The sequence below is a fragment of the Dermochelys coriacea genome, chromosome 12, assembly GCF_009764565.3.
Source record: "Dermochelys coriacea isolate rDerCor1 chromosome 12, rDerCor1.pri.v4, whole genome shotgun sequence".
NCBI lineage: Eukaryota > Metazoa > Chordata > Testudines > Dermochelyidae > Dermochelys > Dermochelys coriacea.
In genome coordinates, this window is record NC_050079.1 from 40,337,947 (window position 1) to 40,365,503 (window position 27,557).

A 27,557-nucleotide genomic window follows, 5' to 3' on the forward strand; every position below is an offset into this window, starting at 1 on the left:
TTCCCCTTAGGAAACACCCATCTTTTTCCCATTCGCCCAGAATTAACATGTATTCCTGTTCACTCCCTGTACTGACACTCCTGTTAGCAGAACTCTGAGATGGCACAAGTCTGACTGTGTGCTCTCTGTTGGGTCTGCAGAGCAGCATGCAAGACACTACAAGCCCCTCAGACAGAGGGGTGGGGTTTGAGTTTATAATCTCAATGTGACAGTTTAAGAAATAAAAATTAGGTTTGTCTGGCCAAGCTGTCCCAGCTGATTCTATTTAATTTATGTAAAAAAAAAAAAAAAGAATAAAATAGATAGCAACAAGAAGAGACATCAATTCCACAGAGAGAAATACTAAAATAAACTCCCACAAAACCAAAACAAACTCCAACACTGTCCTAGATCCACAGTGCAAGAACAAAAAAGATAAAGGGGGGAGAGGAGAAGACAGGGACTCGCCACACATTCCTATAAACAATCCAAACATTAACATACTTCCGTGATTTAAAACTAATTATAAGAAGTGCTGTACATATATGATCTAAGCCGAATTCCGAAAGACCATAATAGGCCATTTATAGAAAAAGCACCTATCAAATATCTGGCAGATGCGGACGAATGGTTCCCACAGCTGTATCCTCACAAACTGCCCTCAAATTTTATGTTGAATTCATGCTAGGGAGATTCTGCTTCAGAAATCTGAGCACTGAAAAAGTGGTTAGTTGCACTTTAGTCTTGAAATAAAAATGTAAAGCCCCTGATGAATTGCCCACAGCTTTGCTGGTTAAATAGAATCTGCACTATTTAACTGATCGTATTCACTTCTCAAAGGAGCCAGCTAGGGAGAAAAAGTCTTTTTACGTAAGGAAATACCCTTCTTAACTCTTGCAGTTGGCTGGATAGCAATACCCCGTCAGGCAGTGCTAGCAAGTAGGGGATACACCTTTAGGATACTTGCAGAAGTTGTGGTGGAATCTGAGGGGGGGAGGAGATGTCTAACATAGCAACTCTGGAAGTATCCTGTTCCACAGGATAGGAACCCCCCAACATATCTACCTCAGCACCTTTATTTAAATTTAATAGTTTTACAATACTTTGAGACTTCACCCTGTACCAGCTCTCTGCCAGCTGGCACCCCAAGAATCATAGTATTGTAGGTTAGTATGAGATTTCCCTCCCACCCAACATTCAATAGTTTTAAACCAGTGGTTCTCAAACTATTTACCATTGTGGGCTGCATCCAATTGTACCTGTATGGCCCTGAAGATGTCACATAGGTGGCAGCTGTGTGCTGACTGGGCTGCAAGTAGCCCACGGGCCACAGGTTGAGAACCACAGTCATTTAAACAAACTGATCCTGCCTTTCATATGAATCAATTACCTAATCCACACAACACATAAACAACAGGAAGGGAATATATAGTTTTTAAACACATTCTACTTTGCTGAAAGAAAAGGAGTACTTGTGGCACCTTAGAGACTAACACATTTATTTGAGCATATGCTTTCATGGCTGTAGCTCACAAAAACTTATGCTCAAATACATTTGTTAGTCTCTAAGGTGCCACAAGTACTCCTTTTCTTTTTGCGAATTCAGACTAACACAGCTGTTACTCTGAAACCTGTTACTTTGCTGAAAACATTTATAGCAAGTTTGAGAATCTCCAGCAAGCTTTATGAGGGTTGTTAAAACCCTCAAAAACAGGGTTACAAACCATTAAGTGGTCTGCAATATCAGGTAAGAAACCTGCGTCCAGGTGCTTACTCAACAGACCAGAAAAGAATGGGGATATTACAGCATCCTGCCCAGTCCTCCTTGACCACAGGGACAGAGCTGGAGATGCAGAATCTTGAAGCAGAGAGTGAAGAGCAGGAAGTGGGAGTCAAAGTGGGTTTCCAGTGGACTAGCTGAGAGACTTACACATAGCAGTTTGTAATATCTGTATCAAATATTTTCTATGGCATTAGATTTGTATAATTCGAGGAGCATTATCAAAAAGCCAACCATTAGTGAGGGCCTAGGCCAGCATTCCAATATGCCCAGAGAGTGCAGTGTCAAGCTTTTTGTATAAGGTCTGAGACCCTGGGCACTCATGAGGCTATACTGCTGTACAGCCTTCCCTGCACAGCTTTGCCAATGCACTTTCCTCCTAACCTGAAACAGTCTGGGCTCCCCTGAGCAGACCACCATATTTAACTTTTCCTAACTGTTCTGTGGCTTTGGGATAGGAACAATGTCCACATCAAACTAGAGTGAGATCCCCCAAACTATTCATCAGTGTGAACTCAGACCTCCAGTGCAGATGAAATGCTAGTTCTTTGACACATCATGTTGCCCGAGATCGATTTGTCTTGTTTAGATTTAAAAGGATGCTGTCAACTTAATCTAGGCAACTTCCAAAAGCAAGTTACAAGTAGTTTTTCTTGGGACTCTGCCCCAAGTCCCTTTGCTGATTTTTGTAGTTTTACAATCACATTTTCCTGTCGGTGAAGTCTCATTCTCTCTCCTCTGTTGCTGTATAAAACCAGTCACAAAAACAATAAGGGAAACTGATTGGCCAGCTAACCTGTACAGTGGAATGAGTGAAAGTGACTAGGCACAAAGCAAATAAGCTGGAAAAATACTGAAATATTTTCTTTCTAATTTTTTTTCAGTTACAGCCATATTAAGTGTCCCTTACAACAATAAACAGTAAATAAAAACAGTGGGTGAAAAAAATGTGATTTGTATGTTGACATGTCCCTTTAAATTAAAAAGTTGCCACATAGTACCTGAACCAAACAGGCACATCCTTGACAGACCCAAACACAACCATATGTTCCTCACTCATGCTGTGTTGAGAATTATGAATCAATTTGAAATTGAGATGTTTCTCTTATTTTTTAACTTTGATATCTGACGCAGTGTAACACCCACCCACCCACCATCACTGAGTGTAAAAAAAAAAAAGAGGTAACGAATAAACTGGGATTCCTCGCAAATCAATATGGAGCATTTGTAGTGGCTGGAGGAATGGATCACCTGTCTTGTGTTCAGCACAGAGTTTACAAGATCAAATTTAAATACAAAATCATCTGTTTAAGTTCTCCACTTTCTAACCGGGCTACGTTCAGATACTGGCTAACTACTGGATTCAGAATAGCAGCCGTGTTAGTCTGTATCCACAAAAAGAAAAGGAGGACTGTGGCACCTTAGAGACTAACAAATTTATTTAAAATTTGTTAGTCTCTAAGGTGCCACAAGTACTCCTTTTCTTTTGGCTAACTACTGATTTCTCTCTATGTAGCTCAACAGCGACATTTTGATCCACTCAAACACAGAGGAGACTGTTGTATCACTAATGCTGTGTATGCCAGTGTATTTCTAGTGGTGGTGGTGGTGATCCAAGAATAACCTAGGTTACATAACGTGATTCCCTGTAATGTATCCCAAGACAAATTAGGTTATTAGATCTGGAGGGTAGCAAGGGATTCTGGAAATGGAAAACTATTGAAAAACTGAAAGGTTTTTAGATTATAAATTATTGCTAAAATGACCTTACTAACCCTGGGGCTTGGCATGTGCCAGGTGCAAAGTCTGCTACTATCAAGGGATGCACTGGAAACCTCTGGTGCAAAAATGATTAACATCAGAATTAGACTGCAAGCAGTAACTAAGAAATAACAGGTTAGGCATTTCACACCACCCTGGAAACAGTTATAAATGACAAACCAATGCAATCATTTCCAACCTGTTTGGATTCTGACCATCAGGCCATACTAAAGCATTGAGACCAATCCACAAAGCAAAACAATTATTAAGACTGTCATATCTATCTAACCCATCCAACTGGGTCTACACATCACAACACATGCTCTTTTGGAGCTTCACAGAAGAGAATGATGAACGTTGCATGGCAATTAGCAAATAGATGAAGTTTGTAGTTTAAGTGCACCTCATTATTAAATATGTCCAACCAGTGTAATACTCTTCCCAATAGTAATGGTGAAAGCAGAGACCACGTTGACTGTAAGGAGAAGTCTCAGAAAGGAGTCTGAACACGTGTGTAAGGAACATGTACTCCAGCATGGCATCTTTGGAGTGACAGCTTAATCAGTAAGATAAGATGCAGGAGATTTGAGTGGTAAAATGTCATAACTGTCCATTCAACTATCAGTTCCTGTGGAACAAACTACCTAGGCATGAACTGAAGAAGCAAAGTAAACCAGACCCACTCTCTGTCGCTACAGACAGCTATTCTCTGCTATAACAACAGACTATTTAGGAGTTACTAGGAAGATGCAAGGTGGTTTTCAGCTTGCAAGAGCAGTTCCTGAGAAGACAGTCTCCAAGCTGGGATGGCGCAGTGAGCAGGTGAGGAGGAAACAGCAGCCAGGAGTGTCTGACGAGCTGGTGTGGCCATCTATATATCAGAAGATTTGGTAAAAACACATCTGCTTCTTTTTTTTAAGGGGACATTATAAAGTTGCTTAGATTATGAGAAATACTGTGATGGAATTCTTTAAAGGTGCAATAGGAGCTAGAGAATTCTGTATGTCTGCAGTTTCTGGGCATAGAGATTTCTGTCATGGCTATGTTATAAATGAGTTGTTCTGTGTCACGTATGCATATCTGACACAAGAGCAGAGAAATTTCTAAATCTTTACTCTTTCAGACAAGGTTTTCAAGTGTTTTTGTTTGGGTTTTTTAGTGGAGAATGCTGATCTGACAGCCCTAGAAATGAGTCTTCCATTCTATCCTCAGAATAGGAGGAAAACCAAGAGCAACAGTGGCATAAGCTTCCTCTGTGCCAACGTCCCTCAACCTTGACCACGAAGAATAAACTCCCAGAAGTGATGGTCCCCTTAACCCTGCAGTCTCTGCTGAATGCACCAACAAAGGTGCTAACTTGTATAGCACTTTTTGTGAGAGGGACACCTGAAACCAACCACTCATTTCACACAAACTGCTCAGCAGCAGGCACTGACACCTTCATGATGCCCCTTGTTTCTGCTGGCCCAGGGAACAAGAGACCAGGCCTGGGAATGGAGCCAGCCCCTCTGAGCACTGACTACAGGGTCACCTATCTGGCTGAAATTATACTTTTTACATACAAAGTTGGTATTGCATCAAATATGACACAAAAGGTCGAAGTGGTTCTGGGTTGGATTCACTGAATTTCCTAATGACTCCAGCTGTTATGAGAAGGCCACACAGGACTTTCCTCACTCCATCGTTTTAATTAAGAAAAACGTTCCTGATAGAGATCCATTCTTTGCCTGCGCTGCATTATCTTTTCATTCAGCTTGCACCGAAAAATGCAAGGACTTGGACAAATAAACAAACAACATTGCCTAGCTTCATTGTAGCTAGGAAGTGTTTCTTTATTCTAGGAACACAGGAACTGCCATACTGGAACTGACAAACAGCCCACGGCTTGGCAACATCTGAAGCCTCAGAGTAAGACGTAAGCTCTCTATAAGTGCACTTAATTTTTCTTGTGGCACCTTAGAGACTAACAAATTTATTTGAGCATAAACTTTCGTGAGCTACAGCTCACTTCATCGGTTGCATCCGATGAAGTGAGCTGTAGCTCAAGAAAGCTTATGCTCAAATATATTTGTTAGTCTCTAAGGTGCCACACTTACTCCTTTTCTTTTTGCGAATACAGACTAACATGGCTGCTACTCTGAAACCTTAATTTTTCTTGAATCGTCCCATCAGATTATGCCCTGAAACACTAGGGTTAACAGGCCCCATGTTATCTTAGTTAGTGTGTAACTGCGGATACCATTCCTGTTCTTATTGTATTGCCCTTTCATGAATCGTGAGCTGTTTACTTCAATTATAGCCTGTGGTAACTAGCTCCACAGGTTGGTTATACATTATATAAGAAAGTATTTCCTTATATCAGTTTTAAGTTTGTTGCCTATTTATTTCATTGTCCCTTGGTCCTTGCATTATGACAAAGGGTACACAGGGCATTGACTGGGGTACTGGCTTCTCTGCCAGTCAGGGTATACACCTCTGTCCTAACTTCCTATTTTCCTTTTCAAAATGAACAGTCTCAATCTTTTACTCTCTGCTGGTATGGGGAGCCTCACTCCTGATGTCTCTATTCACGTATCACGCTCATATGCATTTTTTCTACTTCTGGTAGATCTTTTTGGAGGGGCTAAACTGGATAAATTGGTTTATTCAATTTTGCTTTTTCATTGAAAAGTTTTAATTTTTATCTAAGTGGATTCACAAACTCCATAGGTGTGCAAAACACAGAGAGGCCATTTAGTGCAGTTCAAGGCCTTACATTTCCAAAAAGAGCTAAATAAATTAGATAGCCTTGGCATACTTGTAAAACAAAAGAGCATGCATCAAACACAAAGGCGGAGTTGGAGTTTGTCCTTCAGTTCAAACCTCAACACTGCCGTGTGAGTGACAAGCCAGATCTGCTTTCACAACAAAGCTACCAGTTGGGAGAGAGAGATGCATTTTTTGGCCATGACCATGCACTGAGAAAATGTCTGAACTGACCCAACAAATAGCACCTCACTCTTTCCTTCAGACGTTATCACCATTGCAGAACCCAGCAAGTGCGAAGAATGTACGTAGCTCTTTCCATTCAGTGTTCTTGCACAATCTGTTTGTATTAGTTTGCTATCATGTTGCCCAATTACCTACCTCTGCCAGGCCCTTAGCTTTGATTTAGCTAAACAGTTCGTGTTGTCAGCAAAACTTTTTCTATTCATCCTGTCTTCTAAATCAGTTATATATACTGAATGCTGCTCCCAGTACTCACCGCTAGGGTGCACTACTAACAACCTTTACTAGACATTTTCTTCTACTCTTTCACCTCTGTTATATACACCGCAAGACTTAGCCCAGGGGTTCTCAAACTGGGGGCTGGGACCCCTCAGGGGGTTGCGAGGTTATTACGTGGAGGGGGAGGGGTGGCAAGCTGTCAGCCTCCACCCCAAACCCACTTTACCGCCAGCATTTATAATGGTGTTAAATATATAAAAAAGTGTTTTTGATTTATAAGGGGGGGGGGGGGTCACACTCAGAGGCTTGCTATGTGAAAGGAGTCACCAGTACAAAAGTTTGAGAACCACTGACATAGCCTTTTGGCATCGGTGAGGGGGTAGTCGTGCAGCTTCCTCTTCCAATCCTTTGCCGAAATTGTCTATCTCCACACCATCCTCAAGAGAAGGGCACCATTCTTCGCACCCACCCCATCCACAAGTGGTGAAACATCTGTGTTTGATGATTATTCTGCTATCACTGACTCCATGCATCTTGATTCCCTGACAAAAGTTTTATGTTTCAAAAATGGCTGTTCCATATCAAGGAGACTCTCCCCTTACAATAAACCCTGCACTATATGTACAAACTCAAGAAATTTATGTGGTGAGGGAGAATTCCACTTTAAGTAGACTAAAAGCACATGTCATTCTCCCTGACAGTAGTGACAAAGCTGAAGGATCAAATCCTATCATTGAGAATCGGATGGTTTCTCTATGGCTTGAATAAAATTAAAAATAAACTTACACCAAGAAAGTGATTTGGCTTAGATAGTGCCATGAGCTAAGGCTACAAAGCAGTTTATCCTTCCTGATGTGAACACATTACAGGGCTTCACTTTTCCACTGCTCAGGTGCGCTGCGGCAGCTGCCTTTCTCAACGGGTCGATATTTTCACACAAGCCCTTGGCCTCCAAGATTAACAGAACCCATTGCAGCATGGCCAACAATATATCATCAGGCCATGTGGCTCCAAGAGCCACCGCAGCAGGCAAGTCTTTTTCGTGACTCACAAACTCTGCATTTTGTCCCTCATTGGCCTTCACAGCTGTAATTCAAATGCAGACTCGGCAAATCGCATTTCACCTGGAAACATCAGCGTTGTAAGAAATCAGGGTTTGTCTACTCAGCATGCTCTGTTGTGCAAGGAAAGCCACATCTATATTCCTTCGGTACCCTAACCATGGTCCATCTTTGTTGCCACAGACATAACAGAGGGCACTGATGGGGTCATGTTGAGTGACATCTCACCCAACAGCTCTGTGCCACAGCTATAAAATACAACCAAAGCAATACAGAAGGGCTGTAGGTCTTCAAGGGCTATTTTGTGGGTGTTCATGCAGAAGGAGCTTATAATTAGAACAGGAGAGCTTTCATTTATATTACTCGGCTGTTTTTGGGCTGTCAGAACGAGCATACGATTTGCAAAAATGCTTGCAAAGTTTGACTGAAAATTCTAAATTCTTACTAATTCTGCAATGGCAGAAATCTCCTCCTCCACAGAACACTTAACATTAAAAGCGTGCGACTGACAAGGATAAAAATAAACCTAAAAATGATTGCTGCGCTCTTGCTTTCACTTGCTGCAGTAAGACAGACGGGTTTGATGTAGATAACTGCATTACTTGTGAATGCTGTGCTTACATCCTTCACAGGAAGGAAATCATCTTGTGATTAAAGCACAAGCCTGGGAGTTGGGAGACCTAGGATTTATCACCAGATCTGTCGCTCACCCACTGTGTGACCATGGCAAAGTCACTTCACTGCCCTGTGCCTCAGTTTCCCCAATGGTTAAAGGAGGATACCCCATCCCAGTGCATTCAGATTTATTCATTAATGTCTGTTGTGGCACAACCAACCTCCTGAAGATGAGGAAAGGTGGTAGAGAAATGCACAGTATTATGATCAGATGGTCAGCTGCTGATTGCTGCAGCACGGAGGTTCATCTGAGCTTTTTAAGCATTTGAGAGGAAGTATAGGAAATGATCACAGGTTGCATTCCCTGTGCTGACTGCATAAGGAGAAAGGTGGGGCTTTTGCTCGGGTTAATGCCCTTTAGGTTTGAGAGCTGTGAGCTGGATCCCAGACACAAGCAGAACTACAACTGTGAACACTTGGGGTGGCCAGTTTTATTACAAGGATGGCCAAATGTACTGATCCTCTGAGCTACATACGATAATCTTCATAATTGGAAAGCTGGGCGCACCTGTCAGGGCTTGGAGCTTCTGCCCTGTGGCAGGGTGGTGGGGCCTCCCACGGAGCAAAAGCCACTAGACTCCCTTCCCCGCTGGGCAGAAGCCCCTAGCTCCACCATCCCACTGCAGGGCAAAAGCTCCAAGCCCCTCCCCACCCTCCCCGTCTGGTAGGCGGAGAATGGGGGGAATATGGAGGGCTTTGCGAGCTGCACTTTAACTGTAGAAGAGCCACATGTGGCTTGGGAGCTGCAGTTTGGCCACCCGTTATAGTAGCTATGATCAGGGTTAGATGACGCAGCAAAAACACTTGTACCTTGGCTACAGTACAGCTTTCACTCTCACTGCCATTGCAGAATCATGCTGACACGCTTTCCCAGTGTAGGCAAGACGGCAGTTTACAATCTATCTGGTTGCTGTACTCAGCCAAGGTAAAAAGTACTATGAAGCAAGAATGAATATAGCACAGAAGACTTCAAAGGTACATCTCCCAAAGACAGCTAGACTAACCTGGAATGATATCGTAAATGTGGTTGTCAGAAGAAAGCATTGTTCAGAAACACAGTTTTTACAAGATACAGGTTTTTAACTAGCTGCCTGGATTGCTTATTTGAAATGCAAACTATTAAGAATTTAAATACACTGAAATCTAGTGTAAATATAGAACTAAATCCTCACACTGTTCAAACGCACTGACTGCAACTGACAAGAAAATGAAAGTGCCAACATAAAAACCATTATACACATTAAAGTTCTTTTTAGCCTGGGCATTTAACCTCTTCACCGCCAGAAGCTACTGCCACTGAAAACAAAGCGCAACATACATCAGCCTCTCTCATCAGACATCCCCATTGCTTTGAGTCAAAGGGTTAAGCCTGTTTGCGGCTGCCCAGAAGAGTTTTGGCAAACTGAACTGAGTGCAGAAGTGAGACTCATAGGGTGGCCTGAAACCAAATATGTAAACAGGAAGAACAGAAATGGAGGAGGGGAAAGCTGATTAGAAAGGATACAGGATGTGTTGCTTACCCTTTTGCAGTTTGGTTTCAAATTCAGAATCTAAGCAAGAAAGTTTGACTTTAAAAAAGTTCAGTTTACCATAGTGATAAATGAAGCAACAGACAGAGGCTTTGGATTGGCCTTCCTGCTCCAGACCTGCCCAGACATAACAGGGCTACAACTATGGTTTTTATTTAACTGCTCCAGATACAGTAAACCTTTACTCAAAGTTTGCATAATTTCACTCTACAGTAATTTCTGCAAATGCCTCTATCACTTGGTGAAATGTTATTTTGTAAATCTTTACAGTAATGTTCAGTGAATGAAGAGCAAGACTTGCACTTGTCATCTATTGCAGTAAACAAGGAGGAAGATTATGTTACACTAACATGCTTTAGCAAGAGAGTGTTTGGAAAGTAAGCCCTTTTAGATGCGATTGCACCAATGCTACCATCCTCTTTCACAACCTTAAAGATCCAGACATGTTTCAGTTTGTTTTCCAGATGTGAAGGAAGCACGAGCTGATGCAGAGCATGTACGGTGGAGTGCAGAAAACAAGAAAGGAAGTGGTGTCACTAATAATCCTAATGCTTATCATTAATACAAAATTTAATTTACAGAGGAATTGCAATAAGACCTACTTAAAAACCCACCACTAAGAGAGAGAGAAAGACGTTTGAAATTAAAACTGCTACCCCACTAATAGTGAAACATATTCAGCCAAATCCCACCTTCCATTCATCTATGTTTGAAGAAGCTCATTTTCTGCTTGCTTTAACTTTCTATGAATCTATAGAACAAAACTTCTGTTTTGCTATTTTGTTTAATTCATGGTTTCTGTTCTTCTGGTGTAGACACTGAACTCACACTGACATTAACGGGAGCTAGACACAGAAATGGGAAGAATTCAGAACCTGAATACAGCTATGCCTGCAGAATATAGGTAGGGAATTACTTTTCATTTCTTCAGCAAAACGAAAAATGTGAATCTGGGAACTCTAGGTGAAAGACTAGAGCATGAGGGCATTTCTAGGACAACAAAAGGATTTGCCCATTTGCCCATAGGTGGTTCTTGTGCCCAGATTAGATTCCAGGTCATACAACACACATGCACACAGTGCATTAATTTAGAGTACAAATTTTTTACTGTTGGAAGGCTGTAGGTGGCTATCCAGAGGTCCCACAGCACATGCTGTGTCATGTGGAGGCATCCAAGATTCAACTGTCGGTTTAGCTCTACATGTAGGCTTAGCACAATACGGGTTGAAGCATAGGTCTTAGCTGAGGTGGGAGGGAGAAAGGAGGGGTGGGAGAAGGAAGAAAGGCAACACCAGCGAAAAATCCTGTACAATTTTTTTCAGTACATTCTGAAAAGCCTGACAGTTTGTGGCTAAGAGAACTCCAACCCAGAGCTGCACTGGCAGACTGCTGCAGTTTAGCAGCACCCCATTCCCTAGAAACATGTGGCTCCCTGTAACACATAAGCATCTGTTTGAACTGCTTAGACATGACAACACAAGCATATAAGGTGGTACCATTGCCCAACAAGTAATGCATAAGATGAACTTTTCCGCACTGTGTGGGAAACTGACTGTTGGCTCTGTTAAAACTCAGGATTTTCAACAGTGTATTCTCCAGACATGCAGCCAAACAAAGGATCAATAAGAATACATTAGAAGGGTACAGACAGCATTGGAGAATGTATTATGCCCCTGATGAAAGCACAAGTCTCTGCTTGTCTTGTCCCCAGCACAGCATGCATGAAGTGACTCATTTTTACCAGGGAGGCTGCAGCACATAAAATGTTTTAATGCTTTAGAGTGTCAGTTCAAATGAGAGAGGAAGGGGAGGTTTTACCTGAGCACGGCCAGTGAGCAGAAGAAGCAGAAGCAGCACACACATGAACCCACACCTCTGTGGACAGGACAGGATCAGAATCTAAGGACAACATGCACATGGCAAGACATAAGGCAGCTAAGAGATTTCAGAGTGGGGAGGACACCAGCAGGTTCCGTATCCTGGCAGCTCAAAAGGGGAAGCAGTACAAACATACAGCCAGACAGATAAGGAGCAGCACAAGGAGGGTGGCTTGAAAGTCAGAAGAATGTGTTGTTGCAATGAAAGAGTAAAAAAAAATGAGCAGGTAGGACAGACATGAACGCAGGACAAGTACAGCAAAAGGAACAGGAGTGGGACCAAAAAACCAAAAGGAGAAAGTCACATTACTGAGGGGTCTACAACAAGGAACAGATTGATTTTGCTTGCATGGAATTTTATGCATAAGCTGCATAGCCAACCATGCAAATGGATTACAGGATACTGCAAATGGAGATGGATGCCTGGCTTATCAACCAAGTAAGCTCATGCCAAAAAGGAAACAGTGGAAGAAAATGGGAGGGCGAAAAAAATGCAGCAACCTGTTCCCACAGAATGATAGAGAGAAAAAGGTCACTCCTCTCTGCCTTTAGAAAATAAACAGGGGTGATCTGTGATTACTTCCTAACCTAAAATAGAAAGAGAGGGGCCATCCATGGAAATTCATTCCCGCATGAGCTAAACTGAAGGGTGTCCTAGACTTAAATTGTGCTGCGAGAAAGTGGAGTACTGGTAAATTATTGCTCTAAAGAGCACTACATGAACCCTGATGCGTTACAAAGTCAAATGACCTTCCAAACCAAAAAGCCCGACCTGCAAATCATTATGCTTTCTGTCAGGCCCATGGATGTCAATCGATCTACAGGGCCAGGCCCCAATATTTTAGTTATCTTTAAAAGGCATAACTCAGCTACAAGGGTTTAATGCTACCTCCTAGACTAGACACAGTTCAAATATCAGGATAATCCGCAGGTCTGGTTTAAACAAAGGAGACACCCTTCAACCAGAAGTGTGAAAAGGCATCTCAGCAAAAGTGGCCATTTACTGGTCCCCTGAGTAAGCAGCGAATGTAAAAACACAGCCCTTGATGTTAAACAGTAATAACTGAAAGTTACTGATATTTCAGCTTCCAGACTTCTTGTTTATGCTGAAGAACAGTGAGGAGATGCTGGGCAGAAGCTCCACATGATGTACAGCCCCTGCTCCTTCGCCCTACCTGGGAAGCTGGAGGCAGGACAGCCTGTGGATACAGCTGATGAGAGTTCTTACATCCAGGAGCCAGCCATCAGGGACAGATTTTTGGTTCACAGAGGATCACAGTACTCTCTCACCAGCTACATATATTTAAATAGGCATTTAAATGGGATCTGAGCAATGGTGTTCGCCAGTCTAACTACACTGTGCTACCATTATGGGGCCCAGCTAGAAGCTCTGACTGTCACTCTCTCACTGGTTGCTAGGTGAGGACAGGTTCTGGACTATTTTCGTTACGAAAGGGCCTATGCAGCACAGCCCCTCAGTCGCCAGTTGCATGAATTACACTGAAGCCAGCAGCAGAAATGCATACAAGTAACAGTTTCATACACAGATGCATTTCTGAATGAGCCAGCAATTTGCTTCTCATGGATTCCCTAGCCAGCTTAGCCACTTGTGACTAACAAGGCTGTTCCCATGGGAGGTATTTCTAAACATCAGAAGCCAGTTAGGCAACTCAACAATGCACATATTCTGGGGGGGGGGAGGGGGGGAGTAGACAGTTTGGGTCATCTGATTCATCCAGCATTTCCAACCCAGTAATTAGCCTCACACAACATGTTTTAGGAGTAACACGAATGAGGCTGGAAAACAGTAGCACCTTTTAAAGCTCCGAGGCGAACGCCTGCTGACTTTACTCATGCTAACCCCATGCCCTACAGCAAGACTCCTCACGTGGGTAAAGCTGACTGAATTTGCTCTCTTCTCTCAGAAAAGCCTTCAAAATATAAAAGATCTGGGGGTTTAAATTCACCCCGAATTCTTTGCAACCACATACAAAGCAGCACTAGACTCCAGAGCCCCCAAGCGAGGAAGTTCTGTAGTCTAGTGTTGCTTTGTAGTGCTTTGAGCAGAAAAACTGACACACTGAGGGGCTCTTAGGAGACAAAGCTGCTTCCTAACAAACATGCTGAAGGAATTATCCACCACAGCTGGGAACGTGGCTCCCAGTACTGGGAACCCCACTCCTTTGTAAGGGGAGGGGGAGAAAAAATAGTCAAGAGCCCTAAGAATGAGCATGGGACCAAAAATCCACTGGCAGGGGTGAGGGGGAATTGGCTGGGAGCTGCTGCCAGTGTCAGACACTGGGGCGGGGGATGATCATAGGACAACCTCTCCACAGGGAGCTGAGAAATGGCCTGACAGTCAAGGCCAGACACTTTGCTGTCTTCCCTTACTGAAGCTGAGTGTTTCCCTGTGGCAGTAGGGAAGTGCAGGGTGGAGCGGGGCACTCTGCATGATCAACTACAGTGCAGGAGGTTGACTAAGATAGCTGGACAGAGGGGAAGGGAGGGGGGTGAGGGAATGCAGCATCACCAACCCCAAAAAGAGCTTAAAAATCATGATTCAAGGCCTCAAAATCATTCAATTAAAAAACAAAACAAAACAGAAAAATGGGATTTTTGTGGTTTGCCCTCTTGTTTCTGAATCTTTAGGATCCTCCTGGGTCACATTTTCAAACTTCTCTCCATAACCATGAAGTCAGAAACCTCTTCTTTTTTTAAATGAAAGCTGATAGTCTCACATGATCACCTGACTCCAGGAGCAGGGGCTGTAAGAAGAACACTGCCAAATATTGTGGGAGTTGGCAATAACTAACTTACAAGTTCTTTACTTTTGACAAATTGCTTATTTCTTGTTTGTTTAATGTCTGTGTCTGGCCTGTCTTTAGAATGCTAGCTCTTTAGGGCAGAGACTGTCTTTTTCCCTGTGTACACACCAGAGGGTTTTATTTTGGTGGAGGGCTTCAGGTTCTGTGATTTAATTACCACCACCTCCCTCACACAGACACAGTCATTACAGCAGGGCTGAACCTGTGTGTGCAGTGATATTAGTGTTAACTCTGCTTCCACTGCAATGATTAAGCAATGCTGAGGGGCCTCATGACTGAAGTCTCATTACTACTAAACCATGCATCATTCATTCCCTTTTACAGCCCAAGTGGAGCTTGTGTTTGAGGCAGAGCATAGACTGTGGTTGAAATAGAAAAACAGAGGTTTAAAAGGCACCAGGAGATACTGCTCTGTCATTAGCCACTGCTGCTAGACTGACAGGTGAAGAGGCAGGTTAATGATCAATTCTGGACTGATGGATCTAAGGGCAGCAGTTTTCAGATTACCACACACTGGTTTTAAATTACATTCTGCCTGCTGAAGACTCCCTCTGCAGTTTCCATTAAATGCAGGATTCTTCTTTCCTTCCCATCTCAAGCAGCTGTAAAGTGTTGCTGTGCGCTGGCAAACAGATGCAGCATTGCATCTCAGAAGTAGCTGATCCATACGTCCCATAATTTACCTCGGGGGTGTTGTGAGGCTAGTTAATATTTGTGAAGCATTCTGAATTTCCTGTGTTATAGATACCAAAGAAGTGAAAATCTACATTAGTAAATGCATTTTTTAAAAACTGGAACTGCTATTTTTCTCTTTACAATGGAATTTCTCAAGTGTTTGGGGGACCTTTTACTACACAAAGTTGCTGTTAAAATATTGTTGGAGGTGCGATTTTACATTAGTTTAATCTGTTACTGTTTTCAACAGTGAAGAAGCAATACACATTACAATAAAATCAAAGGGATATGTAGCAGGCATAAGACCGCACTGTGTGTATGCTGTATTGTCCCTGTATTTTTAGTTTATACTTGGTTACCAAGCCCCAGACATCTTTCAGCAACAGCAGACTCTGTAAACAGGCTGAACTTGAAAAGTCCATTTTGATCTTCTATTCTGACTACTATGACTTGGTCAGCATCTCACACATGTATAAAAAGAACCCTGCTTCTACAGATTCTGAACGAGACAGAGGAGAGCGGTGAAACTAAATAGGGGTAGGAAAAAAGTTTAGACTTGCCCTGAGCAATTGTCCTCAGACCCAACAAAACCTCAGACCGAGAGAAAATGATCAACTGCACAGGAGGTAAAACATGAAATTTTTTTAGACTTAGTATAATCCCCATCTCACCCTTGTGGATTTCAAGAATGGGGCTTATTGCTACACCAATAAGTAGCTCTGGATACATAATGTTACTTCAGACACTGCCAATTTTGATCACAGCTTCTATGCTGGGTTCCGACCTAGGTTGCTCTAGGGGCTGGAATGAAACCAGAGTAGTCTGAAGGTTTTATTAAAATATACCCCCTGATGATCCAGGATCTGGAAACTACAGCTGCACCTTCTAACTGCCAGAAGCTATGGTCTCAAGTGCAACAGCCTTAAATCTCCAAGTTAAATCAAATTGCTTTCAGTAAAACCTAATTTTAGGAGTTTTCCACTCTGAACTGTGCATTTCAAAGCAACTGTTCGCAGCAATACCAATCCAGTACTCAGCATTTGTAGAGTGGTGATAATACACTGCACTTCTTACTTGCTTTGCTACATATACAATATGAATACACAGGAATACGAAAAGCATATAGCTCAGTAATTAAGAGTCTGGTGCCTTTGAGTCAGCTCCATGACTCAGGTAGCAGTTTATTGCAAAACCACACATGGGCCTCAGGAAGAGTACAGCCAAGAATTTCATTTCTGTAAGTCTCAATTGCTGCCCCCACCTCTCCCAACCTCACCACTCAGCTGGTTTCAAATTACGTCTATTTTGGCCTTCAATATACTGCCTTCCTCTCCTGCCCCTCTTTTCGTAGCCTCTCCGAGACTCTCCTATGCTTCAGAAGTTAAAGTTAGCAAATTTGTTTGGAAAATGCCAAACCCCTGTTTTCAGCACAATGAAGAGGTGCTCCAAACTGCAAGATTTGGCATTAATGGGTGAAAGGTTGGTTTTATTCTCTTGGCCTCTTTCCATGCTGCCTTGGATATACTAGACATATTTGCATGTAAACTGAAAAACGTAAATTCTTTAGACAACTTTTGGGTGTGGGGGATGTTTAAACAAGAGTCTCGTGCAGAAGTTGTAACATGTACGTTTCATGAGCTTTAGGTGCATGGCTAAGTTTGTTCTCTTGTTGTTTTAAAACATACATAAAGGCAATATATTTGATTAACTGCACGGGATCCTGGAACCAGGATTATTGCTCTAGGAGCCATTTTGAAACAGATAATTTAGAAAGGTTTAACACTGGCCCTACTGTAACAAAACTATACATTTGAAAACAATGTTTGCAAGTAATATCTTCCATACACCAATGTTTGCAAGTAATATCTTCCATACCCTGCCAAGAATGTTTAAGTAAGTGAACAAAACCCTCTGTGTGGTATTCTGAGTGTTTGGTTCTGAATCAAGGCAGAGTAATGTCACACTGGGGGGTGGGTTGCAAATAAGACAGTTCAAGAATGAAACTGCTTACTTGGTCTCTTTCTGAATACATCAGCACTCTACAAGCATTACATGCTTCCAAACAAACCCAAGGAGTAGGCTGCAAGGAGGAGGGTAGGAGGAAGTGCATGTGATCTGCTCAGCTTCAACAGCACCCACAGTAATATGATTCAAGGATCATCACAGATGTCTCCCCAGCAAATGCACTCACTTGCTCAAGATGAGGGAAGTTGCTCCGGTGGCAACAAAAAAGTTTGTTGCAATTTAATGGATAGAGAATAGGTGGTTTGGAAATTGACTGGGGAAGGGGAAAAGGTAGCAAGATCAGGGCTGAAGGGAGGAGGACATGGACACAGAGAAAACAAACAGAGGAAAGGAAAAGAATAGGTCTTCACCTAGGCTATGTCTACATTGTGTACCTTACAGCGGCCACACAGCTGTGCCGTTGTAAGGTACACAGTGTGGCTGCTCTTTGTTGGCAGGAGAGAGCCTGCTGACAAAATAAAACCATCCCCAATGAGGGGCGACAGCTTTGACAGTGGGAGAGTGTCTCCCGCAGACAAAGCACTGTCCACACTGGTGCTTTTTGTCGATAAAAGTTTTGTTGGTCACACCCCTGACCGACTAAAGTTTTACCAACAAAGTGCAGTGTAGACATAGCCTAAGTGCCACTCCTAAAAGACTGGAACACCTGCCTAAGTAGCTCATGCCCTGCACAGGCACACAAGGGCAGGCAAACACAGAAAACACCTATGCAACAATACCTAATAATGGCTGCTACCAATCAGCATTGAGGCACCAACTGTAGTTCAAAGTCACCTTCAATTTAGAAGATAAAACAGATCTGAACAAACAATGGCTATTTCAAAGAGTATTCACACTTATTGCCAAACAACACATACAATAGTTACTTTACACAGCAAAACTGGAATATAAGTATTTGAGAAGATACCATCAGACACACTGTGGCAAAAAAGACAGAGCTCAAACAGTAAATATCACTACAAATTCATGCAACAGATTTCTGTTTCAACTTTGAGAGAGAGAAATGCCCCACCAGCAGCAGGAGGAGAGAAAGACTTGTCCTCAATTTCAGTTCCCACATATTTAGGGCTGAATTTCACACCATAGCCATGAAACACAAACAAAAACATCCTCAAACAATAGGTACTGAACTCCAACAAACTGGGCTGCATTATGTCAATGAACTGAGGTCAGCTGTGTGACTGACTTTGTTAACTGAGACGTTGCAATCCTACTTCTCACAATAGCTGAAATCAAAGTTGGAAAAAACCCCTTCCTTCTCCTCCCACCCAGTATTCAGACAAGCAGAATCCTTCCAGAGAGAAACAGTGAGGATGGCTGATGGATGTTGAGTGTGCGGTGGAAGACCCATTGTCTGACACATCAAAGACTTTCAGTGGCTTGCTAGCCAGCATTTGAGTGTGCATTGTCAGAAGTGTGTGATTAGATAAGTGTCTATCTGGCCACACGTGTATAAATTGGAGATTTGGGGGCACTCATCTGGGAATGCATAAGCTAAGTGGGCAACATGGTACACACACACAAATATGTTGCTACTAATCTACTGAAAGTCAGACCCTAAAATGGGACAAGACTCAAACCGTGCAGCAGAGTGCAATTCCCCAATGGCAGAAGTGGCGGGGGAAGGAGAATGACAAGTCAACAAGCCTTTTCCATTTCAAATGTCTGATTCTATGAGTAAAGAAAAAACACAGCATGTTCTTGCTAAGCATCTTACTCGCACTGCACCATCTACCTGAAACTCCCTGCCCCCAGCCAGTGACTGAGTCACTTCCTCTCCTTGTCTCTCAGACAGGTTGTTAGAAACTCACCCACACTTTCTCAGTATATGAAGGGTGTCATTTAAATGCACTGTTGTGAGACTGAATTACCATTTTGCAGCCCCTGCTCCACTTCCAGACTGACACAAGGTGGCCATTTTGCTATTTGTCAGTGCCAGTTCAGCAGCGCCCCAGCTACTCAGATGAGACATGACTAGGAGCGAAACTTGACATTTCCCATCCTCTTTGCCAAGGACCAACTCTGCAGGAGAAGGAGGAAACTTGACATTTCCCATCCCCTTTGCCAAGGATCAACTCTGCAGGAGAAGGGGGAAGGTGTGTTCTGAGGAGGCGTCAGTCTCATGACTGCAAAAGGGTGGAGTCAAAGGTTGCTGGCAGCAGGGAGGAGCTGCAAGACAGGGTAGGCAAGTGGCCTCCAAGTAGCCCTGCTGGCTGCTGCTCAATAGCATTCTGAAGGCAGCAAGAAAATGGGGCTAGGGAAGAATCTTGTGTGCAGATGCTGCTGACAGTAGAGCCATCAAATCCCCCTCATCTGCTTGTCCTCTGCTCAGATTACAGGCTGGCTGCAGAACCTAGGCAGGATGTTGATGGACGAGACAGAAAGAGATAAGCTTCTTTTTCACATCCCAAGAGGAGTTTGGAGCACTCCAAAAAATAGCCTTGTCTTGTAAACTGAGACAATTACCCCTCGACACCATTGGAAAATTAATGCAGAGCTTCACAATGACATTTTAATAATTCTTATGGTCACATTATCCTTGAAATAGCCTACAATGAACATACGACTCCCCTTTCCCTGCAAATACATTGTTTGGTTGAGAATTTAAATCTTAAAAGGCAGCAGTGAAGGTTCCAACACCAGGCTTAACTCTTTTCCCCTCAGTAGCCCTGGCCACACTGGTCAGAGACTCCTAAACTCATTCAAGTCAGACGTAGCCTAGGACACTGGGAATAATCACCAAGCCAAGTACTATCCAGACCCCAAACTGCTTAGCTTTGAAAATGAGTCAAGATCACACCTTTTCAGAGCAGTAACACCGTCTGTTTTCAAGTGACCAGGGGCTGCCCTATCTCTTTCAATTTACTGTGACCTCTATCACATATTCATTCCATAATGTATTTACTCATTAATATGCCAAGAATGCAAAAATGACGATTCATACCTAGAAATGGCAGTCAATTTGAGTTGCACTTTAACAAGATAAACTAAGTTTTGGAAACTGTCTCTCGGGACAGGGAGTTCGGCAACTGAAGAAACTGCCATTCAGCACAATGAAATTCAGAGAAATTTGACTCTATCCCCAAGCAAACCAAACATTATTTATTAACCAATTGACAAAACTATGCTAGCAACTTGGCTCAGACAACCCTTGGGTACCTTTTAAAACCAGCCTTACAAACTTTTAATCCAAACAAAATCAGTCAATAACTCAGTATACTGACCATGTGACACAGACTATACTTTGTCATATCAGACTCTGACCGTTATATTTAACTTGGGAAAAATAAATGCAAAAGGCCTTAATCACATTGTACAGAGGTCGAATTGTATCATCCTGCTTATTAGATCCCAAGAACCTTGTGATGTATAAGACTAATCCTACAGTTCAATTACATGTAAGGAGTTCGAGAAAATGGAAATGGAAAACCCATCCTAGTACCTGTTATGGTACAAGCAGAGACCTTGTGCAATCTGGTCTTAAATAACTCAGACAACAGGGCTTTCATCCCTTTCCTTGGAGTTTAACCCACAGTCTAGTAGATGTCACTGTTAAGGAAGTTTCCCTGCTACTCCCTTTACCCATTTCATCTTCTTAACACTATAGTGACCCTTGGACTATCTTAATCTCCTCTCCCTCAGAGGTGATTTTGCCTTTCAGTCGCTTGCCGACTTGCCTCACCTCAGACTTCTTAGTCATCCATCTGAATTATACTGGGTTAGCTTTTAATGTTAATAATTTTTGCTGCTTTTCTTGGATCTCCTTCCATGGTCTGTACTGATTTCTGATGCTGACTTGACTAGAACTGTACATGGTATTTCAAGTGCAGATTGTCCACAACGTTTCACCAGTGCTGTATGATCTGTGATGGCATGTCTTATGCATGGGCAGCCAAAAGCTATATTGGCTTTGCTTTCCACCGTACATTGCAGCCTCATAGCCACTCTGCGATCCATAATTCCCCCAGCTAGTCTGACTACTTGCCCACACTGCCATGCATCTTTTGTATTATTTTCCCCAAATGCACTAAAAAGTATTTTTACAGACCCAATCATTTTATTTCCTGCTTATATTTCTAAGTTCTTTATATCCCTTTGTACTATTTTCTCCATCCTCAATGTTTCTTGTCACAGCTCCCAATTTGGTATTACTTGCAAATAAAGTAGCAAGTTAATCTCTTCTTCTAGACCATTGATAAAGATGTTACATAAAACTGGGGCGAAAATTGCCTGGCTGAAGGAATCACTTCTCCACCCCCAACTCGATCTATTGTCATTTATTTATGCTCTTTCAACTAGTTTTACATTCGACAGTACAAATAAGCAAGGCAATCTGAATGACCTTTTCAGCTTTAAGACAGGATGGTCCTGTATCAAAAGTGTTAAAGTCAAACTACAGTTGAGTGTGAGTAGACATGAGTGCATATGCATATTATCCTTCAGATTTATTATAGACACACACCAATGTATTATCAAATAGATTTTTAGGATGACTTAGATTTGTCTCGGTATTTAACAAATTCCGACTGAGAGACTCAGTACTTCTTCCCCACCAGTCTAAGTCTCAGTCTCAGCAGTTAAATAGGATTGATCACTAACCAGCCACAGGAAGAAGTGTGTTTTTAAAAATCCTTTTGTTTGATTAAATTAAATTTATTACTAAGATCAGAACTGATCCGACTCCATTCCACCCTTGATATAAGACTGAACACAGCACAATGTTCCCATGGAGGTTTAAATAATACAGGAAAAACCATATAGTCACCTAAGGACAGTTTTTGCTAGGGTGAAATGCACTCACCATTTCCCCAGCCCCAGAGTCCACATTTAGGTGGTGTGGTGCTCATATTCTCTTACCTGTATCCGAGTCTTTTTGATCTCCATTTGTTCCAACAGTGAAAGGCAACTTCCGTTTCGTAGCTCTCTCTTTCACCTCTTTGCCGCCATCACTCCGGTCCAACTTTGGAGTCTTGGTTAGGGAAACTTTATCTTTATCCTAGAAAGGAAGGAGAAAAGATTTCACAAGAGTCTCTCCCAAGGCTTTTGCCTCCATGGATTTTTTGTGCCTGAGTTCAGGTTTTTACAATATTTAGACTGAGCCACTGCAATTACCCAGAAAAAACGATCTTCTGTCACAGAGGGGTTTTCCTTTTCCTACAATAGATCAAATAGGCCTCACTTTTCATGTTTTCTTGAAGAATATGTTGCTGATGAAGTGACTAGAATGGTATGCATTGAACCTTTGGTGCCATTCCTTCTGCTGGTTGCTTCACAAGGGCACATGTCTAGATCTTTTTGTGGAGAGGAAGGAAATGAATACATTTTTTGGTGGCAGAAGTAGCCTCCCTCCTCTCTCTGTCCCAGAACTACCTGCATCACAACAACCCTCTCTTCTGGCTGAAGGCTGGATCTCCAAACTACTCAGTGTTGCTCTGTGCAATGCCTAGATGGGGACACTAGATAGAAAGTCTCTTTCCTGGGGCTGAGCTAGCTGCCTCTGAAGCTCATACAGCTTATAGAGAGTGAGGCACCGATCCTGGGAGATGCATTGAGATTCACTCCCACCTCACCTTCCTGCACGGCTGCAAGTTGCACTGTTACCAGACTATCAGCTCACCAATATCCTATTTACGTTTCTTAATTAAGCTAGAAGAATCAGTCATCATTGTTAAAACATGGAAGCAAACACAATAACAAAAGATCAGCGTCACTATATTTCTGTAGTGAATGTAACAACATGCTCTCACTCTCATATATAGGCTTGGAAGGATTTGATTTTTATTAGTAAATGTCAATGGATGATTTCACTGTACACACAAACCAAAGAAAAAATATTTCCATCGACAATAATCAAAATTTACAGATAGGCCAAGAAAGAAAAGTGATGCATGAGAAATGATTAGGAGTCGGATTTCAGGATATTTACTTTGTATATTTTGACATGTGATGTGGACAATTTGTGTTTTAACACTTATACAGCTTTAACTTTTTGTACCTCAAGGTCATTAAATAATTATCTGCCCCCCCACCCTAGAATTTCCTGCAACTATAAAAAAGTAAATTATAAACATTGAAAAAAATGCTTAAAATCCATAATTTTGCACAACTGAACATTTAAATTGATAATTTTTAAAAATGCTTAAAAACATGAATGTCCGTCAAAATTATCAACAAATACAAATCAAATTCTGCCAAGCCTACATATAAGTTACAGTACACAGAGTTCAGTCACTTTGCCAACAAGTCCCGGTATTCTACCAGGCTAAAAACGCCAAGATGCCATTGCAGAAGAGTAAGGCAGACCTATCTGGCAAATGGACACCATGCTGTGGTGTGAAATTAGCAGCCCCATTTACGGTCAAGATGGAGTTATTACATTAGCACTTTCTGTTGTGGGGACAGAGGATCTGAGTGAGAGAGAAAAACAGGAAGCACTAGTGGCAAGCTAGGTTTTTTGGGGGGAATTTTTGAACAAAACTCCCCCTGTAGTAGTTAGGGTTTTCTAACCCTCATGAGATTGACAGTGTTTGTGGAGAGTACATACAGAGCACACAGTGGGTGGGGTGAAAACCTTCTCACTAAGAAACAAAAACAATATTAAAGGCCTTCCCTTCTCCATACTGAGCTGAGGGCTTTCCTTTGCCGCATGCAATGTTTGCAGAAAGTCTGTAGAATATTCTGGCAGTTGATAAGCCTGCTAAAGTTACTGACAGTTTAAGGGATCAGTACTCCAGCCAGACAAAACGCACTTAAACGGTCTGTTCTGTACATATCGGCATCAGAAATCATACTGCAAAGCCCCAGCATAGCCCTTTGGGGGATGTGCTCTCCATCATAAACCGAAACAGACCATGTGTCCCGTTTGCTGTAGATCTCACATCTAAATTTCCTACCTCCCTTAGTTACCTCAGATTCTCCACTATAACCAGTGGTATCCTATTTAATAATGAACAACAACAAAATATGTTTCTGGCTTGGTGTTTGCGTGGGGAAACAGAGGATGGGGGGGTGGGGGTTTCTATTTCAGCTCTCCTCTAAAGAAAGAGGTCAATGCATGTCTCGGTCTGAACAGGTTGAAACATCTGCTAGAATCATAAGCAGCTAGTTGGCCAAGTTCAGTAACTTGGGAGCCTGTAGATAACAACCTCTGCCCTGCAGCTACCAGCAATTACTATAGAAGGCTCAAGTCACACGGATAAGCCAGCCAGTTAAAAATACATTGGTGTTTTTCCCCCCCCCAGGAGTATACTCACTAATGAGCACAGAAATACGCTGAATTTAAAAACAAAACAAAACAAAAAGAACACACACACGAGAAACAACTGTTGGTGTATGGCATTCCAGGGAGAATTCCTGCTTTTCCTCCCATTTCTTTGCATTCCTCCAGCTAAATAACCACAGTTCTGCCAAACTTCTTTCTCACAATCACAACTGCTCTCTCACACAGGGAGAAACAAGCATCTGCACTGTGCACTAATGGCTCCCCATTGCACTGATGCTTCTGCGTGCCAGGGAGCTGAGGCAGCAGCACTGGGTGAGCAGTTCATCCGCTGACCCCTCCGAGCTGAGACATCAGACCGCCTCTTCCTGCACACAAGCCTCTTCTCCCCAAGGCGTCTGCACATTTCTGCTATGAAACGTCATCTCCCAAAGCTCAGCGCAGCTCTCCTCACGCCACCCCCTGAAAGCTCTGTTCACTCACCACATCCCAGCTTGCCACCCGCATCCCTCCCCCATATTCCCATTTGACCAGCCTGGCTCTTTGGAATCCCAGCAACCATGTGCAATCTGCCAACATTCCTCATTTACTTACACATGCCATTTCAAAACCACACACAGAACTACATACAACGTACCAACCCTATATTAATCATTGAAATACACAAACCAATAAAGACAGTTCAAGGGTGACTGCTTGCTGATCAGATGAGGGTGTGGTTATGTGGATTGTGCTGTGGTGTAGATGACATCAAGAAGAACTCCGAGTGAGTGGAGTACAGATGGGGTGGTTGAATGACTTAACTTCTTAATTCCTGCCTTCTTGGGACCTGTAATCCAGCAATTTTAACTCAAAATGTACGAAGTTTTTGTTAGGGGATTATCTCTCTCACACATGCAGGGAAGGGAAGACAGCTGCTCGGAGAAGCAAAGGAAGCAAACCAATGATTGCCTTGTGTATTCCTTGCTTATTTGTTGTGGTGTTGAGATATTTTGGGGCTTTTTTAAGCCTGTCAGTTGGAGCAGATGGCACTGGAGTAGCAATTAGTAGTGGAGCAGTCAGAAGAAAATAGGTTTGAGGAAGGATTTAAGCATATGTCTACACAGCAGCTTGGAATGTCAGTGTGGATAGATGGATGCATGCAAGCTCTGCTCAAGTGAGTGCATAAAAAATAGCGTGGGCATAGAAGTAGGGGTAGTGGCTCAGGCTAGCCGCCCAGTATGTACCCAAAGGGTCAGGCAGGATTGGATTCAGGCAGCCAGCCCAAACCACTGCCTGTGCTACCATGCCACAAAACTATTGTAAGTGCACTAGCTTGAGGAGAGCCAGTGCACGTCTGTTCACCCACACTGGGAAGCGCTCTCAGCTGCTGAGTAAACATACCCCAAGTGAGACTGTGTTGCATAAAGTCAGAGGATTCAAATTAGAAAAAATGTTTAAAGCTGGTACAAGGCTATATGTCAGTACTTCAGTATAAAGGGAAACATATGGATGTTTAAGATGTGTGTGTAAATTACCTATACTTTCCTTTGTATTCGAGAAACTGGTTTGTTCAAATCTAGTGTAACAAATTTTAAATCTGCAGCATTGCTTTAAAGCAAAGCCAAATCATCTATTTATTACAAACTATGTTTCAAGATGTTAGCAAAAGCTAGACCTTAAATCTTGTTTAGCCTTACTTTTAACATCTACTAACTAAAAATAGCCTTAATATTTTAATTAATGCAAGATAATCACAAGAACCTAGACAAATGAATCTAACAAATTCCCTTGTTAATCCCCCCTCCCCACCAGTCATGCTGTTTGTATCAGACTTGCAAGATCCTGGCAGATAGCTTATTCTGCTAACACAATCATAAGACTATGTTGTCACTGTGTACATTGCTTCTTCCTCCTTCTCAGTTTATCTGGTACAGGTTTAACATGCAGCTTAGAAAAACTGCTTACTCCAATCAGCTCATTTTATTACTTGTTCCTCAAGTTGTCGCCAGTTTGACCACCCTAGTAGCATGCAATACTAAAGCTACATTAAAAATGCTACACCTCTGTTCCAACCACAATATTGGGACCTTACAAAATGGATTTAGGAGCCAAGGGATTTTTTTAAAATTAAGCTCCATTACCCACATCTAACTGCTCTCCAGCATGATCTCTTGCTGTCCCAAAGACTGCCTCTACTTTTGTGGTTAGACGGAGCCAGAAACAAACATTCAGAAGAGGGAGTGTATTACTTAACAACATTTGGAACTAGAAAAAGGAGAGCCTTGTTCAAGATAAGAAACAGAGAGCTCTTCCTCATTGCAGAAGTTATCAGGGTGCCAGAAAAAATTCAGAGCAGCCAAAATAAATACATTACCATTTTGTTTAAATGTTCTGCTTGGAAATACTTTTGTCTTATTTTCTGACTTGTGAATAAAAATAGTTTGCAACAACAAATGATGCCATGTTTTGTGCCAGCTACTATTCTGAACAGATCAGAAGCCTCACAAGGTCAGGGACAGGTATTAGTTTACATCTGTCATGGGAGAGGAAGGGAAAGAGATACAGCCAGGGATGACTGGCAAGCACCAGCTCACAACCAGAGCTACTAGATTATTCCTTAGTAATCCATTCAAATCACAAACCAAACGCACAGTGAGCAACATCCAGGTCTGCAGTCTTATTACAAGCAGGGTAGTTTGCCCTTTTCACTCTCCAGAGACACCCACGTTGACTTGGCAGCTCAAATACTAACAGCAGTGCTATAATGGGCTAACAGGGCATCTTCTTTACATGTAAGTGATTCTCAAATGAAGACCTGCTGACATCCCCTGGAAAACTTGGAAAACACTATTTAGAAACATTTATATTCATACTTCGGCCCAACCATTTCAGACATCCACATGCCCTCATTTGCTAGAGTTCAGGACAATCTCATAAAAATAGAAAAGACTGTATGCAAGTT

At 42.4% G+C, this 27,557-nt stretch overlaps 1 protein-coding gene across 6 annotated transcripts in view; it reads right to left on the reverse strand.

The window, feature by feature from the left end:
* Positions 1-27,557, reverse strand: part of ANKRD11 (ankyrin repeat domain 11) — a 223,607-nt gene that overhangs the window by 21,661 nt on the left and 174,389 nt on the right. For 5 of the 6 annotated variants that reach the window (XR_005288446.2, XM_038368453.2, XM_043494827.1 and 2 more), the window contains exon 4: positions 22,252-22,390. Coding sequence is in view for 5 of the 6 variants with exons in the window: in XM_038368453.2 (XP_038224381.1) it covers positions 22,252-22,390 (139 nt within the window). In the remaining variant the exon portion in view is untranslated. Of the gene's footprint in view, positions 1-11,810; positions 11,926-22,251; positions 22,391-27,557 lie in introns of those variants that run through there. The other variant, XM_038368458.2, reaches the window with a different exon arrangement.